This window comes from Schistocerca nitens, chromosome 11, assembly GCF_023898315.1.
Source record: "Schistocerca nitens isolate TAMUIC-IGC-003100 chromosome 11, iqSchNite1.1, whole genome shotgun sequence".
In the NCBI taxonomy this organism is placed as follows: Eukaryota; Metazoa; Arthropoda; class Insecta; order Orthoptera; family Acrididae; genus Schistocerca; species Schistocerca nitens.
In genome coordinates, this window is record NC_064624.1 from 26782694 (window position 1) to 26807405 (window position 24712).

General features: G+C 40.5%; 1 protein-coding gene across 8 annotated transcripts in view; it reads right to left on the reverse strand.

The window, feature by feature from the left end:
* Window positions 1–20520: 20520 nt before the first annotated feature.
* Window positions 20521–24712, reverse strand: part of LOC126212930 (zinc finger protein 836-like) — a 109092-nt gene continuing 104900 nt past the window's right edge. For all 8 annotated transcript variants that reach the window (XM_049940444.1, XM_049940451.1, XM_049940445.1 and 5 more), the window contains one exon: window positions 20521–21684. In XM_049940444.1, coding sequence (XP_049796401.1) covers window positions 20736–21684 — 949 coding nt within the window. In that variant the 3' untranslated portion in view covers window positions 20521–20735. The remainder of the gene's footprint in view (window positions 21685–24712) is intronic.

The following is a 24712-nucleotide window of genomic DNA, read 5'->3' on the forward strand; positions in this document are numbered from 1 at the left end:
GAGAGTTCCAGTGAGCACCGCGGGTCGGTGTCACATTTTCGAGGGTTCTCGTCGCCGTCCCTGCTGACGACATGCCGTTATTGACGTCGATGGCGTCGTTGGCGCACCTTTCCCTGCCGACAAATCAAAGTAAGTCCCGCTAGCCATGCTTACTTATACTCAGTTGCCGCTTCTCTGTGACTTGCCGTCGTTGTAAATCGTTGTAGTTACGACCTAATTTTCATTCGAATGTTGTGACATCATTCTTGTCAAAGTTACGTGGTTTTCAAGTAACTGTTTTTCCTTCTGGAGAGATTCGAGTGCAAGAAGCCGCTGCTGGGAATGCCAACACGGACCCTTTCCATACGCCAGCTGAACATATCAATATACTTACCTGGCAGAAGTTAGTGTTACAGAAATTATGTGAAGAACTGGCGCAAAGGGATGAAACTGAGCACAACGCCTGTCGGACAGCTCCAAGTTTTTCAGGAACCCCTACGGCTAGTTCTGCAGCATCTGTAGGAACCATTGCAAGCAGCTTCCCTGCAGTCTCCTTTACGCCTACATTTTCGTGAACGCAGAATGGAAGTGTCACTACTTTCTTACAGAATGTTCACGATTTGTGGCATCTTCGGACTTGGCCGAATGGAATTTTGCTAAACGTAGTGAGGTTAAAATTGCCATATGACAGACATAAGTACATGGAATATGTTGATGCATTATAAGATGCAATAAAATTTCAAGCAATTCATTTCAATTCAGTTCATTACTACGAATTTTAGATCTGTTTTCTGGAAACTCTACACAGGTCGTACATATTCGTTAATAATGGTGACACACATTGTTTCATATTATATATGTAGTAGTAAATAATGTAAACAGCAACCATTGGTAATATTAACGTAGAATTGAAACAGAACAGTTGAAAAATAAGATTTTTTTTTTAAAAGAAAATAATGGGAATTAACACAAGATCCAAGTGAATGACTTCTGTCTTAAGAACGTCAGGTTTGCCAACTAACTCCAGCTACACCTACTTCTGAATCTATCGTTGCTACACTATTCTACATCACCCACATTGGTATGTGCATGACTCAACAATCCTCATGTCAATGCATAGCCGTGTGGGTGGTCCCTTAATTATATTTGTATGTGCCTATTATCTATAATTGAGAAAATGCTTTTTGTGAACTGTTGACATTATTTTGATACTCAGAACGTCCGCTTGATCTTGTAGACTGAAAGTTAAGCAGTTGCCTTTTCTATATCTGATGCGCTATCATACTGACTTTAGACCTAAAAATTTTGGTCGCATGCAATTGCTTGCAGATTGCAGTCTAATTTTCCGCAATCTCTCTTTACCTGAAATAGGGGACATCTGAGAACGACATGATCACCATAATCTTCCTTTCTACATTCACAGATTCGTGTGTTACTACATCCCACATGGTGCAGACGTTTGGGATACGGACCGAGCCCTCAACCTCCACCTCAACCTTGTGCCTCATACCTCCTCGTGCAATTTGAATCTCTTCATGATGCTTGACAATATGCGTTAAACACTCCTTGTAGTGCTCCTAATGTCAGAATCAGACTGCTATTCATCTAACTCACAGGCTCATAAATGTCTTTTAACAGTAATGTGCATTCCTGCGTTCTCACACACATGATCATATTGCTCACACCCTAACCAAAACAGCGCTGCCCTGTAACATATCACGATACCCATCAGACATATCCGATTATCACCAATAAACCCTCTACAGGTGTAGTGCGAAAGACACAGCGAGCTGCAGAAGTATGCCGCACTGAATTCGTCGCAGTATTGTTTTGTTGCTCCCTAGTCTAAGATGATTTGTCAAGATGCTGGCAGTGAAGTCCATAATAGTGCCGAAGATATCGTGATATGACCACACCACATGACATGATAATTTATAGTCAGCACTCCAAGCACAGGCAATAATATGCATAATTTTAGCGGCTATCTGAGTAACAGATTTTTAGTGATCTAAACAGTTTCTTTCCTCGACTAGAAGAAAGCCTAAATATCTACTAGCAGTGATGCATTTTGCAGGTATTCCGTCAAGCCTCAGGGAAGGATTCCTATTAGGAGAAAGCCTTCGCTTCAGAAATATGTATGTGATTTTATGAACAGCTATAGTCAGTTGTTGCTCTTGCACTGACGTTGCATCTGAGCAAGCACATCGCTAGCCTTTCCCTAAAGTCTTGCCCTGGAGTCTGCAGACACACCTACTAGGATGTCACCTGCGTATGCGACAACACCTTCAATAGCATCTGCCCCAGATGTAACGGAGTTCAATACTAAGATCCCAAACCAGTAGACCACTTACGGAACTTTCAGGACAGCCCTTGGTAATCTTTTTAATTACCTTTCTGTGAAGCCCAGGCCTACGACCTGGCAGAGCACTATTCTGACAAATGAGAAGTCAGCTACTACAGAGACCATTTATCCACTTTATGGCACAAGCTAAATGAAGATTTTGCTGATCAAATACGAGCTGTGTCGGGTGACACATATGTGTTATGGTGGGATGCCACATGTAATGACATGTTAATTGAGGTAGCTAGAGCAAGAACAATTGGTGTTTTCATATGTGGAATAAATCTGCAGATATGTAGTGAAGTTGGCCTCGCCTACTTCACTACATGAAGCAGTAAGATTGACTCTTTTTTGCAAGGTGGCTACGAAGTTCGTCTCTTCTCTGTCGCAAAGCAATAAGCTGCGCCATATTTTTGTAAATGACACGAATTCCAACCACTGATATACAAGTGCTGCCTGCCAAAAAGATCAGAGACAGAATCTACAATAGCGGAATTCTCCACGTGATAATAGACAAAATGTGAGTACACGCAGGGGAAATGGTCAGGAATCAGGCCCCACCACCCATCGTCCACGTAACGTGAGTAATCTATCCAGCCCAAGACAAAAGTGTAAATGAGGTGGGTAACATAATTTTAGAGGCCAATATCAGAGGAAGAGATGTCGAAGTGTCAGTAGATACAGGGACTCAAATTAGAGCATTATTTGTTTCTCTTAATAAGAGCGCAGTTAAATCGTTGTGCTGTTACATTAGTGGATTAAGAGAAGAAGTAACACTGCCATAGGAATATGTTTTGTAAACCTGCAGATGCATGGTAAGAACTATGGTTTTGTTAGGAAAGTTGGGAGAAGACGCAGAAGGGATTTCAGTGTCATTCTAGAGAAGGATTTCCTACACCGGTACTGGGTGTTGGTAGATTATGCGACGCATATTGTTCGAATCAGCGAGGCAAGTATTTCGGTGGAATTCACGACCCTCAATCGCTAGGAATTTGTGGAATGAGGCCTCTTCGACAACCTGCAACAGAACCACATACATGGGCATTTGACTTTCTCGTTGATAGACTCTGTCTAAACAACGTTCTCTACAGGTCATTGATTCATGTGAGAAGTGTAAATAAAATAGAGACACTGGTAAAAAAGTTTTGTGCTCCAGTACTTACTGAAGACTTTCGGTAAGGAGATATAGAGATGACACGCGGAACAATATTTGCTGGTGCTCAGGAAGTTGTAGAGGAAGAATTTCAGTGTGAAAATAAGTCAAAGTGTAAGAGCAGGAAGCAGCTGACAGAAGACGAGTTTGCACAGTAACGACCTTACTTAAAAATCAGGCTTATGAAAAGTTAGCACATTTGCCAGTATCAGTGAAATCTTTTGTACTCAGTATTAAAGCAACATGCTTGGTTATTCGACAAACCGCAGTATATGCCAGTCACTGACGTTGTTCGAATCGTTCAAATGGCTCTGAGCACTATGGGACTTAACATCTATGGTCATCAGTCCCCTAGACTGAGAACTACTTAAACCTAACTAACCTAAGGACAACACACAACACCCAGTCATCACGAGGCAGAGAAACACTGACATTGTACAACACGAAATTCAAACTGAAGACATTAGGTCAATTGCTTAGAAACTGAACAGGCTCGGAACTGGACGGATTCCTATTTTATCTACAATCTGTTGTTCAGGATGTTACACAACAACAGCTGGCTGCAGGGATAGATCAATCCTCTGCGAACCCCTGCTTGGTCCCTACCGCTGTGGTACCCAAAAACCCTATCGTCTATGCATTAAGGTACAAGCAGAAAACAAGGTAACTACCATTGATACCTACCCTGTATCACATATCGAAGAAACATTGGACAGACTGGGAATCTGTAGGTATTTTACTACCTTTTACATATATTCTAATTACCACCAAATTCCGATTGAACCAGAATACCTAGAAAACCACATTTGTGGTTCCATGAAGGTTGTATGAGTTTTTACACATGCCTTTCAGCCTTATAAATGCGCCTGTCACTTTCCAGAGGTTCGCTGACTTGTTACTAAGATGATTGAAGCCTACAACGTCTTTTGTGTATTTTGCTGGTATCATATTTTCAAGGAGTACTGAGGAACGTTTGGTGAGATGGAGGTACGTTGTATCAAGGTTACAGTACACACATTTGAATTTAAAGCTTTTGTTCTGCACAGTCAAAGGTTAACTTGGGACATATTATCAGTTCAGATGAGGTTAAGACAGATCCACCGCTAACCAAAGCAGTTAAGACTCTTCCAGGCACATTGTCATTAAAGAGATGCAACTTCTCTTGGCCTCAATAGTTATTACCATCTTTGGTAAAGGATTATGCTATGATAGCTGACGAAGTTGTTAAAGTAAGGTACAGTGCTTAAGCGGACAGAGGGATTTGAATTGGCTATGAGGAAACTTAAATATGATTTGAGAGGTTCACAGTAGTAATATACTGATTCTGAAAAGCCTTTTATCCTTTGAACAGACACCTCAAATATGCTATCAGTGCTGTTCTTTGTCAAGAATAGTTGCTAGCACTTAAATTCGGAGTCAACTATTTCAGATGTTATTTCCACAGAAGAAAATTCTCTGTGGTCTCTGATTATACTGCTATTTTGTAGAGGCTCAGTTTAAAGGACCCCAGCAGTCACTTGACTCGATGGGCATTGAAAGTATTGAAATAGGATTATGACGTATGTCACAAACCAGGCTGTTCACACCTGAATGCTGATGCACTGAGCCATAAGGTCAAATTGATTCAGACTGACAATGCTTTAATAGAAGAATTGAGAGATGTACAATGTCACTGGTACAATTCTCTTCCACATTTTGTCACAGTTCATTATATCCTACGCCACATAAATCCCCCTGAGCAACAGAGTCATCATTGAAGAAAGAGTTGCAAGCATGTATAATAGCTCAGTATCATGACAGTTTGCAGGTGTGTCTTAATGGACAAAAAGCCATGAATGCCAGAAAAGACACATGGTATTGATGGGAAGATAGACATACTGATGTTCAGAAGGACATAATAAACTACTTGCCTTGTGGTCCCACCATGAACTTAAATTGCCTTGCAAACACGTCTAGACGCTACAGACATTACAACACCGTTTCAGAATGTTGTCTTAGACTTTATCAGACTGTTGTCACAGACCATATAAAATAATAAATATATCCTATCTATCACTGATCTTTTTTAAATATGTAATTATAGTACAAGTTGCAAATATGACTACAGAAACAGTAACAAGTGCCTTTGTCAATAGCTAAGTTTTATCATTCAGAAGTTCGAATCATATTTTGACTGAACAGAGGATTAATTTTATGTACATCCTGTTTTTACAAGTGTACAAATTACTACGAACCAAACAACTGAGAAACACTCCTTTCCATCCAATAGGTAATATCCACCTCCAATGTGTACATCAAACAACAGTTCGGATTTTGTCTTACTACATAAACCACTCAGTGACTGGGACAGGTAGGTCGCCTATGTAACTTCTGCGTAAAATAGTCATATACACCAAGCGGTTCTATGCGTTAGTCTGGAACTGGTTCGAATCCTGCCTCAGGCATGGACGTGTGTGATGTCCTTAGGTTAGTTAGATTTAAGTAGTTCTAAGTTCTGGGGGACTGATGACCCTAGAAGTTAAGTCCCATAGTGCTCAGAGCCATTTGAACCAATTGTGTCATATACATGAATCAACTAGATATAGATGGGCGGCCTATGAGCTCCCCATTTGAACATGATAAACTCCAATCTGTCGGAGATCTGGCAAAAGTTGTCACCTCAAGGCTATCTGGAAGCAGATAAAGCAAAATAAATATAAGCTACCCAGAAACAAGATGAACTCTCGTAACAAAGGGGCTGTACTTTCTCAGTATAAACCTAGGGACCTACTTTTGATTCGTAAGCCCATTATTAAGAAAGGAAAGACTAAGAAGTTCATGCCTCAATACGAAACCCCTAATTCCATCATACCAGTGATTTCTCTTAGTGCAGATATTCATTGTCTGACCATACAGTGGTTACAGTGGTAGAACTGGTTACGGCTGTAACATGGTCAAGCTCTGCCACCCTCTACAGGGTCACATCGTCCAGCTCAAAATAATTTATGAGAAGGCACGTGTACTATCATGCAGAAATGCAGGAAAAAAGGACAAGTTGCTGTCAGCATATCCTCAGGATGCCTTGAGAAATAAGCATGCTTAAGCCCAGAGGTCATGGGATTGAGGTACTGTTTGTTTGAACGAGTTTCATGTGGTATTTTATTCTGGGTAGGAGTGATTTCACTATGGGAAGAAATGTATTTTATTGATGTGATTGTCAGTAATAATTCTGTCGTTCAGGCAGTCATTTTGGCTGACTAGTGCAAACGAATTGTGCTGTACTGTAGAACCAGTCTCCAGTTGAGGCCAATTTTGCCATCTTTCTTTTGCAGTTTTTTTTTATGCAAGAAGTTGCAAGAACTGCTTTCTAAAATAGGAGTGCACCTTGCTGTATTACAAAATACTGCATATTAACAGCAAAGTGACGAGAGCAGTGATAGTGTAAATGATCAAAGTGTGACCAGAAGTAATTGCTTATACACTGGACAAGAGTTTAGAGAGATCAGTTGTCTTCTAATAAGAATAATGTACCAGTAAAAGATAATGTGAGGGGCTACTATCAACATCACCAGGAGGTTACTATGATGCTCAGTAAAGCTTCAGACGGAGTACTCGCGGAGCGTATCTACTGAGTGAGGCCCCTGAGGGGGGGCCCAGAGAGCATCCCAGGGTGCCCCAGGGAGCTACAACACTAAGAAGAATCGCTTCTCGGCTTTTGGCAAGATCAATGTGTAGTCTTTATTAATGATAATACACCATACAATCACCAACAAATTTACAATCTTCCATATTAGAAGTACCACTTATTTTGGACCAAATATAAATTTTTTCGTCAGAAACACACTGAGGTGATACATAAAATAACTGTGATTTTTTGCGTTCTGTACACTAAAGATTCTACATCATGTGAAATGGAATTTTTACGAACGTATTTACACTATTGCAACCGATGTTTAATCAGTACTACATTGTTATAAGATGAAAATCACAGTTCTGAGGTAGAAGAATGTTTTACTTAACCAGCTCAGAAGCAGCGTTGAAGTGAAGTAGATAATTGGAGACATCAAATAATAAAGTGTTTTTCCAGTAGTTGCTATTAATCGAATGTTTTCTTTACAGCGATAAATATTTTTCTTTTGCCAAACTTCGTACGAAAAAAACACACACCAAATTTTCACTTATTATCATATTTCCACTTTACTAAAAAAATTTTCTTTAGAATTCATAGTTCTCTTGTCCAAAACAGGCAAGTAAAGTTCTTAATTAAATACATGAAGAGACAAGAGATAAGTGCATTCATTTATATAACAGTTAGGAACCAATCTCCCCCCATGAACCATGGACCTTGCCGTTGGTGGGGAGGCTTGCGTGCCTCAGCAATACAGATGGCCGTACCGTAGGTGCAACCACAACAGAGGGGTACCTGTTGAGGGGCCAGACAAACGTGTGGTTCCTGAAGAAGGGCAGCAGCCTTTTCAGTAATTGCAAGGACAACAGTCTGGATGATTGACTGATCTGACCCTGTAACAATATCCAAAACGGCCATGCTGTGCTGGTACTGCGAACGGCTGAAATCAAGGGGAAACTACAGCCATAATTTTTCCCGAGGGCATGCAGCTTTACTGTATCGTTAAATGATGATAGCGTCCTCTTGGGTAAAATATTACAGAGGTAAAATAGTCCCCAATTTCGATCTCCGGGCTGGGACTAATCAAGAGGACGTTGTTATCAGGAGAAAGAAAACTGGTGTTTTACGGATCAGAGCGTGGAATGTCAGATCCCTTAATCGAGCAGGTAGGATAGAAAATTTAAAAAGGGAAGTGGATAGGTTAAAGTTAGATATAGTGGGAATTAGTGAAGTTCGGTGGCGGGAGGAACAAGTCTTTTGGTCAGGTGAATACAGGGTTATAAATACAAAATCAAATAGGGGTAATCCAGGAGTAGGTTTAACAATGAATAAAAAAATAGGAGTGCGGGTAAGCTACTACAAACAGTACAGTGAACGCATTATTGTGGCCAAGATAGACACAAGGCCCGCGCCTACTACAATAGTACAAGTTTATATGCCAACTAGCTCTGCAGATGATGAAGAAATTGATGAAATGTATGATGATATAAAAGAAATTATTCAGGTAGTGAAGGGGGACGAAAATTTAATAGTCATGGGTGACTGGAATAAGAGAGTAGGAAAAGGGAGAGAAGGAAACTTAGTAGGTGAGTGTGGATTGGGGGTAAGAAATGAAAGAGGAAGCCGTCTGGTAGAATTTTGCACAGAGCATAACTTAATCATAGCTAACACTTGGTTCAAGAATCATAAAAGATGGTTGTATACATGAAGAATCCCGGAGATACTAAAAGGTATCAGATAGATTATATAATGGTAAGACAGAGATTTAGCAACCAGATTTTAAAATGTAAGACATTTCCAGGGGCAGATGTGGATTCTGATCACAATCTATTGGTTATGAACTGTAGATTAAAACAGAAGAAACTTAAAAAAGGTGGGAATTTAAGGAGATGGGACCTGGATAAACTGACTAAACCAGAGGTTGTACAGTATTTCAGGGAGAGCATAAGGGAACAATTGACAGGAATGGGAGAAAGAAGTACAGTAGAAGAAGAATGGGTAGCTTTGAGGGATGAAATAGTGAAGGCAGCAGAGGATCAAGTAGGTAAAAAGACGAGGGCTAGTAGAACTCCTTGGGTAACAGAAGAAATATTGAATTTAATTGATGAAAGGAGAAAATATAAAAATGCAGTAAATGATGCAGGCAAAAAGGAATACAAACGTCTCAAAAATGAGATTGACAGGAAGTGCAAAATGGCTAAGCAGGGATGGCTAAAGGACAAATGTAAGGATGTAAAGGCTTATCTCATTGGGGTAAGTTAGATACTGTCTACAGGAAAATTAAAGAGACCTTTGGAGAAAAGAGAACCACTTGTATCAATATCAAGAGCTCAGATGGAAACCAAGGTCTAACCAAAGAAGGGAAAGCAGAAAGGTGGAAGGAGTATATAGCGGGTGTATACAAGGGCGATGTACGTGAGGACAATATTATGGAAATGGAAGAGAATGTAGATGAAGATGAAATGGGAGATACGATACTGCGTCAAGAGTTTGACAGAGCACTGAAAGACCTGAGTCGAAACAAGGCCCCGGGAGTAGACAACATTCCATTAGAACAACTGACGGCCTTGGGAGAGCGAGTCCTGACAAAACCCTACCATCTGGTGAGCAAGATGTATGAGACAGGCGAAATACCCTCAGACTTCAAGAAGAATATAATAATTCCAACCCCAAAGAAAGCAGGTGTCGACAGATGTGAAAATTACAGAACTATCAGTTTAACAAGTCACACCTGCAAAATACTAACACGAATTCTTTACAGACGAATGGAAAAACTGTTAGAAGCCGACCTCGGGGAAGATCGGTTTGGATTCCATAGAAATATTGGAACACGTGAGGCAATACTGACCTTATGACTTCTCTTAGAAGAAAGATTAAGGAAAGGCAAACCTACGTTTCTAGCATTTGTAGACTTAGAGAAAACTTTTGACAATGTTGACTGGAATACTCTCTTTCAAATTCTAAAGGTGGCAAGGGTAAAATACAGGGAGCGAAAGCCTATTTACAATTTGTACAGAAACATGATGGCAGTTATAAGAGTGGAGGGACATGAAAGGGAAACAGTGGTTGGGAAGGGAGTGACACAGGGTTGTAACCTCTCCCCAATGTTATTCAATCTGGATGTTGAGCAAGCAGTAATGGAAACAAAAGAAAAATCCGGAGTGGGTATAAAAATCCATGGAGAAGAAATAAAAACGTTGAGGTTCGCCGCTGACATTGTAAGGACTTGTAACAGCAGTTGAACGGAATGGACAGTGTCTTGAAAGGAGGATATAAGATGAACATCAACAAAAGCAAAACGAGGATAATGTAATGTAGTCGAATTTAATCGGGCGATGCTGAGGGAATTAGATTAGGAAATGAGACACTTAAAGTGGTAAAGGAGTTTTGCTATTTGGGGAGCAAAATAACTGATGATGGTCGATGTAGAGAAGATATAAAATGTAGACTGGCAATGGCAAGGAAAGCGTTTCTGAGGAAGAGAAATTTGTTAACATCGAGTACAGATTTAAGCATCAGGAAGTCGTTTTTGGAAGTATTCGTATGGAGTGCAGCCATATGGAAGTGAAACATGGACGATAAATAGTTTGGACAGGAAGAGAATACAAGCTTTCGAAATGTGGTGCTACAGAAGAATGCTGAAGATTAGATGGTTAGATCACATAACTAATGAGGAGGTATTGAATAGAATTGGGGAGAAGAGGAGTTTGTGGCACAACTTGATGAGAAGAAGGGACCGGTTGGTAGGACATGTTCTGAGGCATGAAGGGATCACAAATTTAGTATTGGAGGGTAGCGTGGAGGGTAAAAATCGTAGATGGAGACCAAGAGATGAATACACTAAGCAGATTCAGAAGGATGTAGGTTGCAGTAGGTACTGGGAGATGAAGAAACTTGCACAGGATAGGGTAGCATGGAGAACTGCATCAAACCAGTCTCAGGACTGAAGGTCACAAAAACAATAGGAACCAAATTTGCAACAACCAGAGGACCTCTATATCAAGTGTTTGAAGTTAACACTAAAGACTAATTCATGCAATGAGTAACCTACAGAGATCATGTACTTGATACACTCGCCTAAAATATGCGAACCACAGCTATTTGAAATTACCCAAGACTCTCGTAGTATACACTAGTGGGAAGTTATGTTGTATAAAATAATATTATCTGGAAGTTGTGTTAGCCTTTTGTAGACAAAGAATAACTCTCTCTGCAACATTTTACTGGTAGTCAGGCCAATGCATGCATATAGTGTGGCATACGTTGCTGTTTGGCAGCATCTTTGCACATCACATAATCTATATTCTTTGTATGTAATGGATAACACAACAAGAGTAAGTCCTCGTCTTCGTAATAAGTGGTGGAATGTATCATAACTCACGTGGATTGATTTGGTGAAACAAGCGATTTATGGTTACGAATTTGGCCATATGCCATTGTAGGAAATGTATTACTCCTTTAAAAACTACACTTTCCTCGATTTTCCACCTAATTTACAATAGACTTCAAATGTGAAGTCCTTAACATCATAGTTAAGTCCATTGTCAGAAGATACTGTTACATGTTGAGACCCTAAATCCAGCATGTTAAAAATATAGGGAATCAATGGTAGGTACTAGTATGTGGTAGATTATCTTCCTTTAAGCTTCAACACAGTATTTCATTTGAAATACTCTTGATCAATCAATGTGCATCATTCTTATGCAATAATGATTTTATATCTTTCTTTTATGGGTAACACAGTAATTGTGATTTAATATCCTCCAGGGAAAACTTACTTATTACGTGCACTACAGTGACGTATGTTATCTCTCCCTCCACTTTTGGTATCGTGAACTACACAGTGTGTACTCTGGCCAAGTAATATAGTAGTATTTCTTAACTGTAGTTGCGCTTCTACTGCATCTACCACTATTCAGATGTCTAGTCAAAATTTAAAAAAGTTGTTCCCACAAGACCTGGTGGTATTTGCCTGTATTACAAATGTCCAAGTGGACACAATTTTGATACAACCCCGCAGATATGAATAAATTTATGCATGGATCCATGCTTGTACCATTTTGCCGTTAGTCCAATAGGGCTGGCTCTTTATGCTGAAGGTTATGCTAGCCTCTTTTAACCTGACTATCTGCTAAAAAATCCATGTAGAGTCATTGGTTCTCATTCTCAGTAAACAAGGAGGAATAGGGACAACTTTTCAATGACATGGTTTCTTACAGTACTGCTAATGCGTGGCGAACAGTCTGGAGAAATTCTGTAGTCACATATCATTGCAGTTAGCTTCTTAACCTTCCCTGTTACCACGTCCCTGAATCAGTTCTGTTATCCTTCTTCCGTTAAGAAGGGACATGTCTGAGCTAATCTCGCCCATGTCATTCTCCTAGTACCATAGCATTCGTAGTTCCGTTTCACTATTCCAGCCGATACTACAGAGTTTTCACTGCTACCTTGCTGCAGTGTCCGCTTTAGCTATTCCCCAGAGATTTACTGCCTGGTATGTGCCGTCTCTCAATTGGTTAGTTAAGCAAGGAGCCAATGTTATTTTCTAGAGGAATGATTTGGCACATCAGTTGTCAAACAGTAAGTGTTTGAGCAGTGACAGGGATATCGCTAAGCACTTCGTCTTGGCCCCAACTAATTCTATATATGATTTATTCACATCATCTTGGCTCATATATCTTGGCAATTGGAATATAGTGTGGTTCAGAAATTAGATGTATGCCCTGTTAATTATGGACTTACCACTCTCTAAGAGAACTATATGGAACCTTGATCATTCTTTTAAGATATTGATATGGTATGTTTCAATTGCAACACCCACAAAGGTGATTCCATCCAGTTTAGAACTGCATCCTGTGTGCATCATAATCTGAAAGATAATAGCACTGCTCTCTCTTACAACCACTTACATTTAACGTAAGGATGTAAGACCATTAAACAACGATATAGTGTGAGAAATGTGACATGCCTTGCTCGATGTACAGCCCTCCTGTTTATTCCATATCATTAACTGCTCAACAATTTGTGTGTGACAGGAACCAATGGGACTCGCTAGACAGGCAGTTAGTGTCTTTCAACATCTACCCCACGCAGATGAGACAGGAGGATGTTGTTTGGCCTTCTGGTTCCTCCAGGGGCGTAACATTGAGCGATTAGCGATCAAAGAGACCCTTGTCTAGTCATGTCACTTATTTCTGATTCGTCTTTGTACTATGGTCCATTCTACCATCTGTCATCTTGATGTCACACACAAACATGCGTAACCTACTTGCACACTGAGAACTACAGTACCTCAATTAGGGTTGTAGTGGTTCCACTCCCTCACACCCAACACAAACATCTATGAAACACAACGTTCGCTCTTAGACAATTAACAGTGTGTTCCCTGAGTGCGTAACTATCTTTAATTCCTACACTACTGTGTTATTTTGACTTAATGTTTCACCTACCATTACACTGCTTTGAATACTATGTACACACAGGCAATAATGTTTCACATTGTTTCCAGTTTGAACACTGATCTATATTTTTATAATAACGGAACTACCATTTGATGCTTATGAACACTTGTCCTACATTACTGGACGCCATTGTGCAAGAAGGGGCCTCAGACATTATCTACTTCCTCCATCGAATAAAATGAGGCATTCAGCAGAACAGAACCACATCTCCCAAGCAGTTCCTGGCTGATGCACCTAGCATCACACCAATTTCAGCCTTGCTCACTCCTTCAAGAAGAGATATGAATAAGTCTTTTTACCAATGTGGCCACCACGAATGTTATCAATTACGCTCATACTCTAATTAAATACTCACTAACCCACAATTTTGTGCATTTGTCCCTCCAGTAAAGTGTTTTACCTGCCAGTTTCCGTTTATGGAAAGATTTAGAATGCTTCATGCAAACTGTTCAACTGCTCTGTGCTTCGCCATCTGTCACTAACCAAAATGTCTGTGTATCTGGATACATTACTGATACAGGTTAATTTTGTGATCCTTTCATTTCCACTGATACGTACCACATTTTGCATTCACACGTAGTACACTAAATAGCTATACCACTGGACCCACCCCAGTGCCTTACACACCTAAAAAGTTAATGTACTACTTGCCAGCACTGCATCACTGAGAAAAACTTTAAATGCTTACCCTCTTTGAACTCACTCACTTATCTCACGTATGTATAGGCGTTTCTGCTCATTTCATCTTCCTTTACCACCTTTAGTTTTGACATACTTTTATAGCAGCAGAATAATCTATGGCTTCATGACACAAATCTTGTATGCCACGAGCACACTCACTTCGATTCCTACCACTCGTAGGTTCATTACACCTTGATAGGCTGATGAGATGACGAAAAACGTCTGATTCATCTAGCAACAAGCTCCTGCCCTTCCTTTTGCTTCACTTTATGATTAAATGTAAGTTTCAGTAATTGTAGTGCATGATGTTACCTCTTTTCCTGTTATGTATTTCTGTTTTCCAATTCCTATTGTCATGTTCTGCCATCTGTATTTATCACCTAATTTAATTAGGACTGGTATGGACCAGTTAGGTCCCTCAACAGTCACAAGACTACAGTCCTTTTCAAAAATTGACTATTGTGAACACCTGTTTTCAGCTGTGTGGGGCACAACATGCCAGTTTGCTTGAAACATCATGAGCCCAGACAGTTGACTGTGATTCCCTTCCTAGTTCACCTCCTATCCTTATTGCACCATCCGTTATATTTTAATTCATTATAATTATAAATGTAACGAATACTTTCAACTTTAATTTCGTCACAGACAATTGAAGCTGGTTTGGCCATTTCCCTAATAGCTAAGCCCTCTTTTCTTTCCCATAGCTCACCAAAGAAGTTTTCACTACTGGGTAGGTCTACTGCCTCCTATTTTGACATTCTTGTCCTAAATCTAACATCTCCATATTCACGCCAGTTTACATAATGGACACTTCCAGAATGTGGTTTCATTCTCACTAGATTTTCAGGAAAGTGGGGATAGAAACTAATATTTGGTTTCCTAACAAAGTATAGAATTAGCACAACTACAGTAAATCACACACTTTGGCCAAATGTTGACCTAATTCTGAAATATACCAGGCTATAACGTCTTGTGTTCTTTCTAACAGCATGTCGAAAACAATTGGCTGTGTATTCAGTCCTCTCAACATTCAGCCCCACTTACAATAAACCATCACTATTTTTTCGAAAGAATAATAAACGACAAACTTATGCAAAGTTTCAAGATCACTAGCACCTGTGCCAGGCTATAAATACTGCTGATCAATCATTTTGACTGCAAAGGCATTGAACCTTTGTACTCCGTTGCAATTGCCTCTACATGAGTGCTAACTCTTGCAGTATGTAAGCAGAACAACCAGACAATATGTACTACCATCTCTGTATTTTCACTCCGATTTAATTCTCATTCACTGAATTACAGACACTGTTCATCCTGTGAACAACCAGTCACAGTACCACTCCACAATGCTATGCGAGTTTGGTTTTAATGGAAGTCCAGCTGTGCTGAAAACAAATTTGGTATCCCTGCTCGGACTGATGCTGATCGCTGTGATAAAAGCTCCTGCGAGCTTCATTCTTTGTTATGTTGTATCACGAAATCCTAGTATGCTGGCATGTGCAGCTCAATCACACTGAAGACAACCTTTTGGCTACCAACTGACAAATTCATAATACAGCCACTGTGCTAATACTGCACTATAAGGAACTTAAAAACGCGACCCAGCGTGACTTAATACATACGGAACTGTGCAAACTCACTGCTACTTTGGAAGTAACCAAAGCCTTACAGATCATCTTGTGTAACACCCACGCAACAGTTGCATGTTAATACCCTGCACACTACCATTCAGCGAAGACTGCAACAGAGACTCAGCCCTAACTTAGTGCCCACTGAAACCTTCCAGCAAACCATAACTAATACTTCATTTCTTGCATCAGTACACATGCAAATGATGTACTCCATGTAGGTGTCAACCTTGCTGTATTATTGCACTGCTGCTATTGTACAACAGTCATCAATAGATGTGTTAAATATACAGATATCCCTGTCTGTAACTTACACCAGTTGCCGATTTGAGTGGTATCACCTGTTTCCCCGTCACCTGTGTACCTAATTATGAACGCCATGTTTGGCAACGGACGTCCTGTTTGTTTGCAAGGGGTGTCCATCAGATTGTCATGTAGCTCGAGATTCAACTGTGCATTAACACTAATTATTATAAGCATCCTACTTTATTACTCTGCACTAGTGTCGTTAAATGTGAAACTGCATTGATTTTAGAGGAAACTAAAGAATTCCCTTGCTCTCACACTGTTGAGGCAATGCACAAATTTTTATTTAGGCCCATTGGGAACAGATTACCGTATTTGATAGCACAGTGACCATGCATTAACACTTCAGACTTATTGAGTTTCTCTGATGGTAGACATTTATTCAACGTTCTTATTACGTATGTATCACACCCACCATTAGGTTATCTGATCATTTAACTTACACACACTACAGCTTTAAACTTTTCTGCTAATTTGCCTGAAACACCTTTTGTGGTGGCACCCAACCGACAGCCTGCCTACACACACACACACACACACACACACACACACACACACACACACACACACACACACACACACACACACACTTTCTACAAACCACTCATGAATACTAGCTTGGGAAAATTGCAAGTTACCATTGACCACGGCACTGCACACATCACAGAGGAGTAAGCTGGAATACCTATACAGTGTGGTTGACCCAGTGTCACCTCTCTTCCAGTCACTGTAGTTGTCCTCTGAATGGTTGTATGGATCATATGTAATCAAAGATATTGTGAACCATTCAGATCATGTGGTGCACGAGCAGCAGCTGCTGGGTAATTTTACACTTAAGTGGATTTTGGATCCTGGCACAATTCAGTCATGACTCATTTACAACTAAGCATTAGGGGACGAGATGCTGATATGTATTAGTTTGTTTTTATTGTATAATTTTGTCATTTAGCAACATGTGAGAGCATTACATTCCACTTAGCTAAGGACCAAACCAATGACATATTACTTAAGAATCAATATCAATTAAGTACATGAAATAAGATTTAATAAAACAATGATAGTGTTACAGTTGTCTTAAGGAGATTAGTTTATTATGGGTATATTATCAGTTTTAATGTATCCTTCAATAAATTTGCAATTTTAACTTTTGTTCTACAAACTGCAGAGATTATAGGAAAAATAATGAATTTTATAAATGTTATTGAGCTAAACCTCATTTTGTATTGAATCCACATCCTAAAATGGACTTATTCTTGACCGTTCTTGTACAATAGTTTATTCTGTCATGATCAGCTTAGGTTATGATTTTATTAGGTGCTGTCACACTCTTAATTTATGGGTATCTATTGTGTTTACATAGACTCAGTTCTTTGCCTAGTTTTCCACACAACCACTGAATATGTTCATTTTCTGCTTACATCTCGTGTACCAGACAAATGCTACATGAACCATCTTCAGCTCACACAAATAGATATTCAGTCCATATTGTGTACCTTTTGAAACACGTTACTACAAATTTTACTGTTTTTCTTAGTGATTCATGATATGTATACTCGCCACACTTAGTAGTGTATTTTCAGGTTCATCAGAATATAAGCCTATTGTCCAGAAACATGGCTTTTCTTTCCTTTCATTGGAAAATAATATTTAATACAATGGTATGTAGATGTTGCCTATTATGAATAATCTATACAGCAGTTGTGGATCTCCTATCATGAGAAAGATGGAATAAAATGTAATCACATCACTACAGATTGTCACAGCTGAAGTGTAGCAAAACATAACAGTGCCAATCACTTAATTATAACTATCTCCAGTTGTTACACGTGTAGTTGACATACTAAACCACTTTCCCCAATAACAAACAGGTCGGAAATCAAAAATAAAAACAATCGTTCTGAAACTAAAAATAAAGCCTGAATACAGATTTCAAAATACGTCATGTTTATTTACACAAATTAAGGAAACTATCCACATTGGAAACATCTTTGAATAAAACACAAGAAATATTTAGTACTCACGTTCTGAGCTCTCCCAAGTGCTGTTCTTGTGTATACGAATAACTGGAATCAAATTGTAAGACCTAATGTTTGTTTACCTATTTCATTTTGTGTATAACTTACATGGTATTGAATGCTGAAAAAATAATTAAGAGCTTTGGTACATAACACCTATCTACATTATCTCTCAATCACGTACAGAGCTTTGTAAAACAAAAAAATTCGCAAAAAAATATAGCTATTGTGCACTGGTGTAAATGGCAACCAAGAACAATGAATTTATTAGTTTACACATTTTAGCATCTGGCCCATTTATGTAGAGATGCACTGGTGAGCAAAAATGTCATGAATACTGCCTGCAAGGGGTATGAATGCCACATGTTGTACATACATGATGCAATAAGCAATTACAAGTATACAAGCAAACCAGAAATTAACAAGGAATTGTTCTACCAATTAGATGGGTCACAGGCATGTAAATCCAATGACATAAGTGACTTTAGCAAAGGGCAGGTTACAGTGGCATTGTAGTTGGGAACAAGCACCTCAAAAGTGGTGAAGCTGGTAGGCTGGATCTATGCCACATTTGTGAACATCTGTGGAAAGTGGCTGAAAGGTGATCAATCGATAACCTTATGAAAACATGTAATACACCTATCCATTACAAATCATGCAGGTCAGAGGCTTGTCTGCTCTGTGAAGCTTGACATGTGGCAATATGTCATCTAATTACGGAAAACAATGCTTGAGCAGCCATAGAAGTTTTTGAACCCACAAATCAATGTATATTGTTGAACATGGGGCTCCACAAAAATGTTCAATTGCAACTGCAGAGGGCAAGGGATCATTGATGCTGGAATGAAGGTCAATGCTAATGTCAACTGCCAACTGTCAGGACATGTGACATTTCCTGTTACACCAGGTCAGTTGCCACATCCAGATATGCTATCGTCTAGGTGAATGGCACCAGGTGGAGGGCCCATTATGCTATGTGGACAGTCACCCGGGCTCCTTTGGCACATCTGGTAGTAATTGAAGGCATCATGACAGTTGCCGACTATGTGAGTTATTGCTACTGCATAGATTCCTTCATGCCTGATATGCTCTCCCATGGTGAAGGCATCTTCCAGCAGGATAACTGCCCATGTCACATATGCAGAACGACTCTACAGTTGGCTTAGTAGTATGGTACCTAACATCTTGACCACACCATGTACCTGATCTGAACGTGTGGAATGCAACTGGTACAACATACATCCAGAAACACATAAATGACATGCCAAGTCCATATCGTGTAGAACTGTCGAAGTATTGTGTTTCAAAGGTGAACAAACATGCTATTAAGCAGGTTGCTATATTTGTTGTTACTCTTACTAATACAGGATTAGTACTAACAGAATATAAATGTACACTCTATTCATTTCACATACAGCAGATCTCTTGAGAAAACATACCTGACTAAAATAATTCCCATAACCATTTTACTATCCTTTGTGAAGGAAGTGCCATGAATATATTTTTGATGTCATTGTTTCTAAAATACACAGTTACAAGTACTACATGATGACTATGTTTGGAATAATAAGCAGCAAGTCATCACATATCCTTGGCCTTATACTGAATATTCCATGGTACTTATGATAACTGACAAACATAGGGATTCATGACAATACACAATTTTCTTGTCTCAAGAGCTATAGGAAAAAAACAGCAGTGTTATTGACAAAAACACATGAGTCACGTTTCTCGAGTATTTAGTAATACAATTTCTTGACATCTCAAGCAGCAGATATGGATTTTTATATTGTCACATTATCTGTTACCACTCTATAGTACACATTGTTTCACAATTATACCACATTTGTATGTTATTTCACGGGCATTACAATTTATTCTCCCCTTGCTTCATCCATTATTTTACACGCCTTGAGGGCATCGACCAGGAAAACCTATTTACAAAAAGCTAACACTTACTTGTAGTTTCTTTCTGATGCATCTTGAGAGTGCCCAACTGAGTGAAACTTTTGTCACAGGTATCACATTTGTGAGGTCCCCTTCCAATGTGTCCTAATGCATGTATCTTGAGATCAGCTGATCTAAGAATGATTTACCACACACATCACTTTTGTGAGGTCTCTTCCTGGTGTGAATGAACGTGTGTCTTGAGATTGCCTGCCCTAGCGGAAGATTTCCCACAAATCTCACATTTATGAGGTTTCTTTCCACTGTGAAGAAACACATGTTTCTTGAGACTGCATGAGAAAGCAAAAGATTTCCCACAAATCTCACATTTAAGACGTTTCTTCCCAGTGTGAATTAATTTATGTGCCTTGAGATTGCTTGTCCTGGCAAAAGATTTCCCACAAATCTCGCATTTGTGGGATTTTCTTCCAGTGTGAATTAATGTGTGTCTATTGAGAGTGCTTCTGCTGGCAAAAGATTGTTCACAAAGCTCACATTTATGAGGTTTCTTTCCAGTGTGAAGAAACACATGTTCCTTGAGATGGCTTGGGAAAGCAAAAGATTTCCCACAAATCTCGCATTTGTGGGATTTTTTTCCAGTGTGAATTATTGTATGTCTATTGAGAGTGCTTCTGCTGGCAAAAGATTTCGCACAAATCTCGCATTTGTGGGATTTTATTTCCAGTGTGGATTATAGTGTGTCTATTGAGAGTGTGTCTATTGAGAGTGCTTCTGCTGGCAAAAGATTGTCCACAAAGCTCACATTTATGAGGTTTCTTTCCAGTGTGAAGAAACACATGTTTCTTGAGATGGCTTGGGAAAGCAAAAGATTTCCCACAAATCGTACATTTGTGAGGTTTTTTTCTAGTGTGAATTAATCCATGTTTCTTGAGATTGCCTGCACCAGCAAAATATTTGCCACAAACATCACATTTGTGGATTCTGTTTGCAGTAAGTACATCACCCTGGGATCTGACATTAACAGTTGTAGATAAAGATCTATAATGATTTGTTTCCTCTGTATCATTTGTCATGTGTGTGTTACCTATGTCACTAGCAGCTTTCCATGTTTCCTTGTATGAATTCAGCTCGTTGTATTCTGCGATAGAAACTTCTGGCTCACTATCTGAGAAGATACTGCTTTGATGCTCTTCACTAGAGCCATATTTTTCACGGTTTCCAGCAGTTAAGACATGATAATTCTCACTCATTCTCAAATGTTTTTTCAAACTAACATTACTGTGAAATACTTCACCACACCACCTACAAACATACAAAGGTGGTTGCATGCCATCAATGTGCATAAACACATGCTTTATGAATCTGTATTTTGAAGGAAAGCTCTGTTGGCAGAAATTACAGCTATATACATGTAATTCATTTTCCCTCGTACTACAGTTATATCGCGTGGCAACTGAGCAGTTCTTATCAAGAGTCATATCTTCTGTATTAGTACCAAACTCATGTGTTGACTTCATGTCTATCACCAACTCATCCTGGACCAGTCTATGGTGACAAGTTTCTTCACATGGTATGCCACAGCTCCCACTAGTACACTGAGTCAATCTGAAGAGTAATGAGGGTAATGTTAAATATTGATATATGTACAACAAAGAAACAATATTTAGGTGTCCATAAATCCAGTACTATAAGCGTGAATTCATAAAATTGCATAAGAACTAACATATATAGTAACTGTTAGTGATTTAAAATTAAAATATTCCACCACAAGGAAGGAACTGATGAGGTAAAAATAATGATTAATCTGAGTCACTGCCAATTTGATTTGAAATTTTTAGATGAGAATTAAAATAATTCACTTTCTAGTGTTACAATCATTTTAAAATACAGTGCTACAAATTAATAGTCTACACACATTTATTAATTGTATCAAAAAAATTTCAGTTACATGTTTTAATTGAAAAAGATTCAATTAAGAGAAATAATTTTTAAATGTTCCTCTTCTATTATCTTAGCTCTGTAAATGGCTTTGCTGTGTCTGGCAAACACTTTCAACTTTGGAAATGATATATTTATTTCACCTAGTAAACAGATTTTTTATGTTTGATTCCCAATGAGTCAAGAACTAGTGTAAGCATAAATATTTTGATTAGGTATCTTGTATGGATGTTAATCAGATGGATAATGACTGTTCACGAACAATATTCAATGTCACATCAATGTATAGAAAAAAATTGCATACTGATGAATGTGAATGACACAATTGCAGTGGTTTTAATCTAAGACTGTGTTTTAGGCACTGCAACTTATATGAAACCTTGCACAAATGGAAATACTGTCTGAAAATATGGAAATGGTTGTACATCTTCCAGTATATTTTTGCAGTGAGCCAATTTTTACATTTGGTCACCTGACACTGCAGAACATGAATGACTGAAGGACACACACACACACACACACACACACACACACACACACACACACACACACACACACCACCCATTACATATAGAGTGGCAGTGAAAATAGCTGATGCATGAGCTACCCCTGTAGTATCTGCGTCCCATAATTCCACATGCAGTTAAACCCTTTCCCACAGAATAGAACTGTGATGCCTTTCAGTTCCACAGTACGTGCATCATGTTGCACATGAAAGATCACGAACTACTGAAGGCATGCATGCTCCAGTGTTTTCTTTTGTTCTGACTAACTTAACTTTTTTGCATTGCGTTTGGTATAAAGTTCTGTTTGGCATCATATCTGGTAAATTTCGGAAGTTTTTAAACTCTTAATTGGGATCACATGGGTTTTTAACGTAACTAGTACCATTGTGCCGGATTCTCGAAGTTGACAACTGCAGCACTAAATATTGTAACTTTTGTGAACTCAATTAGTTACAACATGTATTTTCATACATATGGAAGTGAAGTAACAATATAAATCATGAAGAAAGAAATAAAGTATGCGAGTGAGGTTACAAACAAATACCTCTGTATTTCTTTAAGGAGTAGAAATAAAATTTACAGCTAAAATTTTATGCTATGCCAGTCAACGATAAACCAGAATAAGAAACAGAATTTCTGGGAAACTTCAACAATACATAAGTTTTGATGTTAATTATTTATGAATTGTTTTAGAAACCTCCAAGTAAGAGTTGCGTAGGTACTGGGTACTTATGTCATATCCTTAATCTTTACCACACAACATTTTTTATGGCAGGTACATTCATGAACTATTCATGCAGTGATGATGGAAGTGCACATGTATTTTATCAACACACACACACACTACAGCCTGAACAGTAACACTGCTGATGGTATACGCCACATTTGCTAAAATGTTTGGCACTACAGCTGTGACCTCTGCTTTATTCCTTCCTTTGTTCTCTCAATTCTCAAACCAAAGCACTGTCATTATGAACAAAACGCGTTTCTTACATTCTATCTACCTACTCCAGTACCCCTCTATCGTACAACTAGTGAGGTCGGAGGACTAACGGGACTTTGAGAACTTTACTTGGTGGGGGAAGAGGGTCGAGATGGGGGCGGGAGTGGGGGGGTCGAGAGGGGGGGTGGAGAGGGGGGCGGGAGTGGGGGAGTCGAGAGGGGGGCGGGAGTGGGGGGGTCGAGAGGCGGGGTGGAGAGGGGGGCGGGAGTGGGGGGGTCGAGAGGGGGGGTGGAGAGGGGGGCGGGAGTGAGGGGGTGGAGAGGGGGGTGGAGAGGGGGGCGGGAGTGAGGGGGTGGAGATGGGGGTGGAGAGGGGGCGGGAGTGAGGGGGTGGAGATGGGGGTGGAGAGGGGGGCGGGAGTGATGGGGTGGAGAGGGGGGCGGGAGTGATGGGGTGGAGAGGGGGGCGGGAGTGATGGGGTGGAGAGGGGGGCGGGAGTGATGGGGTGGAGAGGGGGGCGGGAGTGATGGGGTGGAGAGGGGGGCGGGAGTGATGGGGTGGAGAGGGGGGCGGGAGTGATGGGGTGGAGAGGGGGGCGGGAGTGATGGGGTGGAGAGGGGGGCGGGAGTGATGGGGTGGAGAGGGGGGCGGGAGTGATGGGGTGGAGAGGGGGGCGGGAGTGATGGGGTGGAGAGGGGGGCGGGAGTGATGGGGTGGAGAGGGGGAAGGGAGTGATGGGGTGGAGAGGGGGAAGGGAGTGATGGGGTGGAGAGGGGGAAGGGAGTGATGGGGTGGAGAGGGGGGCGGGAGTGATGGGGTGGAGAGGGGGGCGGGAGTGATGGGGTGGAGAGGGGGGCGGGAGTGATGGGGTGGAGAGGGGGGCGGGAGTGATGGGGTGGAGAGGGGGGCGGGAGTGAGGGGGTGGAGAGGGGGGCGGGAGTGAGGGGGTGGAGAGGGGGGCGGGAGTGAGGGGGTGGAGAGGGGGGCGGGAGTGAGGGGGTGGAGAGGGGGGCGGGAGTGAGGGGGTGGAGAGGGGGGCGGGAGTGAGGGGGTGGAGAGGGGGGCGGGAGTGAGGGGGTGGAGAGGGGGGCGGGAGTGAGGGGGTGGAGAGGGGGGCGGGAGTGAGGGGGTGGAGAGGGGGGCGGGAGTGAGGGGGTGGAGAGGGGGGCGGGAGTGAGGGGGTGGAGAGGGGGGCGGGAGTGAGGGGGTGGAGAGGGGGGCGGGAGTGAGGGGGTGGAGAGGGGGG